The sequence below is a fragment of the Trichogramma pretiosum genome, unplaced genomic scaffold, assembly GCF_000599845.2.
Source record: "Trichogramma pretiosum strain Unisexual culture from Peru unplaced genomic scaffold, Tpre_2.0 scaffold232, whole genome shotgun sequence".
NCBI lineage: Eukaryota > Metazoa > Arthropoda > Insecta > Hymenoptera > Trichogrammatidae > Trichogramma > Trichogramma pretiosum.
In genome coordinates, this window is record NW_019640898.1 from 655 (window position 1) to 8,588 (window position 7,934).

At 50.6% G+C, this 7,934-nt stretch overlaps 1 protein-coding gene across 1 annotated transcript; it reads right to left on the bottom strand.

Annotated features, from left to right (window-relative positions):
• Positions 1 to 1,515: 1,515 nt before the first annotated feature.
• On the bottom strand, positions 1,516 to 6,192 carry LOC106649467. Its single transcript, XM_014366937.2, has 3 exons — positions 6,120 to 6,192; positions 4,630 to 6,056; positions 1,516 to 4,536 (listed from the first exon to the last, which is right to left on the bottom strand). The coding sequence occupies exons 1-3, from the start codon at positions 6,190 to 6,192 to the stop codon at positions 1,516 to 1,518; spliced, it is 4,521 nt and encodes a 1,506-aa protein (XP_014222423.2).
• Positions 6,193 to 7,934: the final 1,742 nt, after the last annotated feature.

The following is a 7,934-nucleotide window of genomic DNA, read 5'->3' on the forward strand; positions in this document are numbered from 1 at the left end:
TAGTCAGTTTTCTAGTCAACATGTATTGTTATTTGATTTAATTGTTGTTCCTCACTTACATTGTGACAGCTCATAGGTTGCTGTATGCAATAATTTTTTACTTTCTAGTCGGCAATTTATCTAGTGTTAGTGCAATATTTTTATCTAGTACTTATCTATTACTTATTCTTACACGTTTGGCAAATGTGTGCAACACTATTATTGTTATTTATTTTTTTTATTGTTGATTATTTGATACTATTTATATTGTTGTTGTTGTGTGTGAAGACTGTTTGTGTGAAATATGTGAGAACTATTGTTGTTAGGGATAAATGAATGAATGAAGGAGATATTTTAAGTTATACACTATTTCAATATTTGATTAATTCAGATTTGTACATTTTGCTTGTGATCTCTACATTTTTGTTTTTTTGTTTTTGATTCACATACTAAGTTTTTTCTATATAATCTTCCTTTTTTTTTCTTTTTTATATCAAATGCACTTGTTCCGTTGTAGGATAATAAACGACTGCGACCGATGAATTAAACAAGAAAACGTAATAAATTTATTAACGTTGTAATAGTCGGTAATGCGTAATGGCCAGTCGGCGAAAAAAGCGAGTGACGCGCGACTCTGATGAGAGCTGGATGGGCTTCTTTTTGAGCTTCGACCCACCGAACAAGCTGACTGATCGGCAACTAACAGGTATACGCACAGACACGACGTTTCTTCACGGTATTTCTCCCATCCAGCGCCCAACACAGTCTCGCCTCACCTACCGAAACTGAGCAATAACTCAACATACCGCCCGCGTTGACGCAATGTAGCGGCAATACATCTCCAAACAATTAAAAATTTTTTTTTAAAAATCATGATAAACAAATTACTCAATGAGTACAAATAATAAAATACAAAATATAAAACAATAACATAATTGGGCTGACAAACTGATTCCCGACAAATGTTTCTCGTAATTTGATAATCACAACAAATTTATTTTTTCTTCGCCTTTTCTTGGAGGTGACAATAATATTCTTCGGCCTCAACGTCGGTTGGCAATTTGATAAGCTTGACGATTGGGCGCGTAAAAGTCGAATCTGCTGTCCGAATGGTAGCGACTCTTACCAGTCCATCAGAGCCCGGATGAACCTGGTCGACGCGCGCCAGCGGCCACGCCGAAGGCGGACATAGATCGTCCTTCAGGAGCACCATATCACCTGGTTTCAAGCTCTCCTGAGTCGTTAACCACTTACTCCTCTGCTGCATCTGGGTGAGCACCTCTCGCCGCCAGCGACTCCAGAATAGGTCACGCATGCCACGCAACAACCTCCAGCGGCTCGTGAAACTAAGGGTGCGCTCATCGAAAAGCTCAGGGTAGTCCAGTAGCGAAGACTCCACTAGAAAATGAGCCGGGGTAAGAGCCTCAAAGTCATCTGGTCGGCTACTGTGAGGGCAGAGGGGGCGAGAATTCAAGCACGCCTCGATGCGCGCAGCTACCGTGGAAAGCTCCTTGAAAGTGAGCCTCGCGTCGCCGATCACCCGCCGCAGATGGTGCTTGAAGCTTCGAACGGCCGCCTCCCATAAACCGCCGAAGTGCGGTGCTCGAGGAGGGATAAACTTCCAATCATGCCTTTTTCTAACATAAGATTACTGGCACGCCGGCGCAGAGGCGAACTTTGGGCGAAAAGATGACGAAGCTCTCGCGATGCTCCCTTGAACGTGGTGGCGTTGTCCGAGTATAGAACCGCAGGCTTTCCTCTTCGAGCACAGAAGCGGGAAAACGCGGCGAGGAACGCATTGGTACTCAAGTCTGACACCACCTCCACATGGACTGCTCGAACCACCAAGCATATAAATATGGCGATGTATCCTTTCGTGGACGGAGCCTTACGGGCCTTTGAAAATAAAACAGGCAGCGGCCCGGCATAATCCAGTCCGGTCGCCTGAAAAGGTCGCCCGGGAGTAACTCGAACGGCCGGCAATGGTCCCATCTGTTGCTCCATTGCAACGGCTCGAAAACGAGTGCAGCGAACGCAGTTTTGGTAAATTGCGTGAATAATGCGAGTGCCTCGGATAATCCAAAATTTGCGACCAAGGTGTGAGCGCATAAGCTGCGGACCGCCATGAAGAGTGTCGCTATGAGCCCGCTCGATCAATCTCTTCACAATCAAACAGCGTCCTGGCAAAATGATCGGGTACTTCTCGTCATACGACAACGGAGCATGCTGCAATCGCCCACCAACTCGAATCAGGCCCTCAGAATCGACGAAGGGGTGAAGCTTCGCCAAATGACTTCGCTTGGGCAGTCTTCTTCCAGACGTGATGACCTCCGCGACGTCGTCTGCGAAGTGATGTGCCTGTATCAGACGAAAGCACAAGCACTCGGCCAGTCGCCAACTCTCAGCCCGCGAGATCGTCGCTTCTCCTCGCCGGAGAACCGTCAGCCATCGACGACAACAACACAGCACCCTCACCATCCTGTTGAAGCTGGAAAATGAACTAAAATCTGGTAGACAGCCAGCAGCGGCCGGCGGCGGAGCCTGCCGTGCGATCATGACCTGCACACTCTGATCAGGCGGTACAATCGATGCCGGCCAAGTCGTCTCCTCGTCGAGAATCCAAGGTGGTCCAGTCCACCAAAGAGAAAATGCGGCCAAGTCAAGCGGCGACAATCCTCTAGTTGCACAGTCGGCCGGGTTGTCCATTGTCCGCACGTGCCGCCAGGAAGCGTCCGGCAGGCCAGTTTGGATGTCGCTGACCCGATTAGCCACGAAAGTTGGCCACCTTGAAGGGTGTCCTCGAATCCACTCGAGCACGACACTTGAGTCAGACCAGCAGAAGATGCGCACCGGAGGGAATCTGAGACTGTCAAGCAGGCTCCTGACGAGGCGGACGAGCAGAGCGGCCACGCAAAGTTCCAGCCTTGGCACTGTCTGCACCTTGGTCGGTGCCAAGTTGGTCTTCGCCACGATAAGTCGGGATGTCATCGACGGAGTTACTGCGTAAAGCGCAGCAGCATATGCTCTCTTCGAGGCGTCCGCAAAAGCGTGCAGATGCCACGCGCTCGTCTCCGAAGTGCCAAACCATCGAGGCACCCGTATGCTGGAGACATCGTCCAGAGCGACGCAAAAATCACTCCACTGTTGGTCCAAGGGCCCCGCGATCGGTGTGTCCCAATCCGAGCCGTCAATACAGATGTCCTGCAGCAAAATCTTGGCCACAACTAGCACCGGAGACAGCCATCCCATTGGATCGAAAGTTCTAGCGATGTCAGACAGCACCGTACGTCGCGTGGCAGGAGATGAAGTGAGGATAGGCCTGAACTGAAAGGAGAAGCAATCCAGCCCGGGCAGCCACCTCAATCCAAGCGTAGATACCGCCTCATCCATTTTCAACGCAACAGCCTCCGGTGATGACTCCGCAAGATCCTCAACAATGCGACCGTGCGATGCAGCCCACTTGGCCAGTCTCATGCCAGCCGATGCGAGCATGGCAATGAGCTCGTTTCTTCGGCGTATTGCCTCTTCCACAGATCCTGCGCCAAAAAATATGTCATCGACGTAAAGTTGATGACGAAGCACCTCTGAGGCCTCCGGGTAATCCTCACGTCCGTCCTCCGCGAGTTGCCTCATGACGCGCAAAGCCAAAAATGGGGCTGCCGCAGTCCCGTAGGTCACCGTCGTGCAGCGAAAATCACGTATCGGCTCCGACGGGCTGGCTCGCCAAAGCACACGCTGCCAATCGACATCGTCCTCGTGCACGCGTATCTGTCGAAACATCTTTTCGACATCAGTTGTGCCTGCAAATTCAAAAAACCGCCAGTTTGACAGTACCACTGTGATGTCTGTTTGCAATTTGGGCCCGGTCAACAGTTGATCGTTTAGTGAGCGTCCGTCACTGGACTTATGTGAAGCGTTAAATACTACGCGAATCTTGCTGGGATTGTCCGCTCGAAACACTCCGTGGTGAGGCAGGTAGGCGCCCGGTCGCTGAAGCTGCCGCTGTGGCACACATTCCATATGTCCAAGCTCGATATATTCGGTCATGAAGGCCGAATACACGTCGCGCAATCGTGAGTCCTTTTCAAAGCGGCGTTCCATCCTCAAGAGACACGACTGAGCCGCAAACCTTGACTTGCTGAAGTCGGCTCTGCGTGCAAACGGCAAACGCACCACAAATCTTCCAGCGCTGTCACGGTAATGGCTTTGCACGAAAAGCTCTTCACAACGCTTCTCGTCCTCAGAAAGATGCGGCCTGGACGGGACGTCGTCGATTTCCCACAGCTTTGACACAATACTGGAGATGGATGGCCCAACAGAAGTGTGAAAAGCCCGAACGGCGTGACCACCACCGGCAGCACTCGACGACGTAGCTCCCGTGAGAATCCACCCGAAGACTGTCTTTTGAGCGACCGGAGCTCCATCAGGCCCCTTGACGATACCGTCCAGAATTAGCTGAGGAAACACATCAGCGGCGAGCACGATATCCACTCGCGCGGGCACGCCGAAGCGAGGATCGGCCAGCTCTAGTTCACGTAGATAAGGCCAAGCCTCGAGCTTAATTCAATTCTTCGGCAAGAAGTCCGTGAGCTCCGCAAGTATCAGCGCCGAGGTCTGCAGCGCAAAGGTCGGCGTCCTCGGAGATCTCACCTGAAGGCACAGCTCAGTGCTCGCTCTCGCAGAAACCGCGGCGCCGAGCCCTATGATCGACGACGAAATGCGCCGAGTTGGCAAATTCAATTGCGCTGCTGCCCGACGGGTGATGAAGCTTCTCTCCGCAGCTGGATCAATGAGAGCCCTGACTGACAGCAGCTGGCCGTCCGCGGTCATGAGATGCACCATGGCAGTCGCCAGCAGAACCTTAGAACCGATCGTCGTCGTGAACGCATTCACCGAGCTTCCGTGATCCTCCTCTGATCGAGCACTTATGTTGCTCGCGGTACCATCTTCCGCGGCGCTGCTGTTTCCGTGTCCTGGCCGACCTGGTTTGTCCGTGTGAAGCTTGGTATGGTGCTTAGCCTGGCAGATGAGGCATCGGGAAGCCGACGGGCACTTGTCGATGAAATGCGATTTGTGCAGGCAATTTAAACATAATCGCTTCGCCTTGCACAATTCAAGTCGATGCTGCTGCGACATGCCCAAAAACCTGAAGCACTTATGAAGCCAGTGGCCCGTCTGGCAAATGTCGCACAACGGTCCTGGTCTGCCTGTAGATGCATCCTCGACTCGAGCAGCGTTAGCTGCAACGCGCCGCTGTCCGTAACCTCGATCACGAGAGCCCTGGCTGGCCGTCGCTGCAGGCTCTGCCGATGGTCGTGCCTGCTCCAGCGATTGCACACGACGCTCGAGGAACAGGATCAGGTCAAGGTACTTCGGAAACTCGTTGGTCTCCTCACGTGAGATCTCCCACGACTCACGCGAATTTGCGTCGAGCTTACGAACAACGCAGTGGACAAACCAATTGTCGTACTCCTGGACAGGGCACCGCAATTCCTGCAGCGAACGAACGGCCTCCTCTGTCCTATCGATCAGATTATTGAGCTCATCCGCAGTGCGCGACTTCACCAACGGCAGCTGCATGAGATTCTCCAATGCCGTGTACAAGCGAATGCGCTGATTGTCGTAGCGCCGCACCAGCTTTTCCCAAGCAACATCGAAGTTGGCGGCAGTGATCTCCAGTCCTTTTAACCGAAGCGCCGCTGGGCCTTGTACCGCGTTCAGGAGATGTTGAAGCTTGGCGACATCTGGTATGGTCTCCTTGTCTCGCACCAGAGATGAAAAGCGCTGTTTGAAGCTTTCCCACTCTTCCTGCTTTCCCGTGAAAGTCGGCAGCGCGAGTGCCGGCAGCGGGACCACCAATTGTTCGACAGGGCGTCCCAGGCGTTCGGTTCCAGTCGGGAAGGCCGGTGGAGCTTGCGGAGTCAATGCGGCAATATGATCCATTATGAGTGCCTTGGCGCCAGTGTAATTGTCTTCGGTGAGGCCATAACAGTCCTTGACGAAGTACTCTTGCTGACTGAGGTCGTCAGCATGACCCAGGAGTTCGTCGTGCCTCCCGATGAACGACTTCCAATAAACTTCGAGCAATTCGAGTCGAGCTCAGAAGTGCGACAAGGTTTGTCTTTGTGCTCCGACCTTACTGGTTGAGTTTTCATAAAAATTCATTATGTTCTTGGCCACGTCCAACTGAACCTTCAAAAGTGACCCCGCCATCCTGTGCTGATATTCGAGTGAAAATCCGTTGGTCTTTTCTTAGGCGAGTTTGAATTTGTAAACAAGCTGTGGTCAATCGACTGTCTGAACCGTTGCTTTACGTTCAGAGCCCGTCGACTACACACTCAAGTGTTAGCGAAAATCAAAACAAACCACTCTCTGCTACCAAATGTTCCGTTGTAGGATAATAAACGACTGCGACCGATGAATTAAACAAGAAAACGTAATAAATTTATTAACGTTGTAATAGTCGGTAATGCGTAATGGCCAGTCGGCGAAAAAAGCGAGTGACGCGCGACTCTGATGAGAGCTGGATGGGCTTCTTTTTGAGCTTCGACCCACCGAACAAGCTGACTGATCGGCAACTAACAGGTATACGCACAGACACGACGTTTCTTCACGGTATTTCTCCCATCCAGCGCCCAACACAGTCGCGCCTCACCTACCGAAACTGAGCAATAACTCAACAGCACTAATTTGCAATAATTAACTTAAATCAAACTTCAAATTTTTTTTTTTTGTTTGAGATGAACTGAATTCAACTTATTAATCAGTTAAAATTAAAAGTGTTTTTTTTTCTTGATTTTTTTTCTACTTTCTAATGAACTAAATTATAATCTTTAATTAGAGTAACTTAAAACATTTTTCTTTCTTTGATTTTTTCTTTTCCTACTTGCTAATTGTACTTTCAAAAACAAAATCTTCTCAATTGTACTTTAAAGTTTCTTATCTTTACTATCTATTGATTGTTGACGAGTCTCTTTCTACCTTTTTCATCTTCTATTAGAGTTAAGTGGGAGAAGTCCAGGTCGAGTAGGGAAGGTACCACGTCTATTGAAGCATTTTCTACTGCTCTCTTCTGGTATTTGGCACAATATGGGCATGACATGGTGTCGTAGCCAACTGCGCTACATTTAAAACAGTACCTGCCTACACTGTTTCTCGTGCAATGCCTCTGCACGTGTCCCCGCTCCTGACACCTGAAGCAGATGAGGTCCATGGGCTCTCTCTCTATTCTGGCCTGTTGTCTTGCTCTTGCTTCCTCCAGCAGGGTTCTCCTTGCTAGACCTGCTGGTGCTGGTGCTGATATCACTGCCTCTGGAGCCACTGGCAGTGCCACCGCTGGGCAAGGCTGCCGGCAACACCACTGCTGGAGCCGTTGGCTGTGCTGCTGCTGATGGCGCTGGCAAAGCTGCTGGCGACACCACTGCTGGGGCCATTGGCTGAACTGGTTGTTGTACTGCTTCTCTTTCTCGTCCACTTGTCACATCCTGTTGCTGACTCGCAGTCTTTTCCCTTTCGTTCCACGCTTTATCGAGTTCCATTTCCTTTTTTGTAATTTCTTTCAACTTTCGCATCACTGCTTCCCATTGCTCCTCTGGGGTCATTGTTGTTTCGACAAGCGGGGTTGGTGTTGTCATAGGAAGTGGAGCTGATGCACTCGGAGTCGATGTTGTGATGACAGGTGGTCGAGGTGTTGTTGTTGACGGTGGTGCCTATGCACTCATGGTCGCTGACTCGGAGAGGTTAGGTAGCGCTCTCGCCAAGGCTACATTTGGTTGTCGTAGGGGAACGTATTCGACGATCATAGGGGTCAGAGGGAACACTTGGGGCACGTCTGAGGGTTGGTTAGAGGTTAGCTGATGCTGTTGCGTGTCGACGCTGCTATTCGGTGCACTTGCACAGGTCAATTTTTCTGGACGCCGTTTACCTATGTACGACCTCTTTATTTTGCGGCCTTG

Excerpts from the sequence above, each read along its gene's own strand:
- LOC106649467 (XM_014366937.2), bottom strand. The coding sequence starts at position 6,192 with ATGGCGGGGTCACTTTTGAAGGTTCAGTTGGACGTGGCCAAGAACATA. Across the intron at positions 6,057-6,119 it reads TTTTTATGAAAACTCAACCA|TTTATTGGAAGTCGTTCATC; the intron begins GTAAGGTCGGAG and ends AATTGCTCGAAG. Across the intron at positions 4,537-4,629 it reads GCACTGAGCTGTGCCTTCAG|CTCGAGGCTTGGCCTTATCT; the intron begins GTGAGATCTCCG and ends AATTGAATTAAG.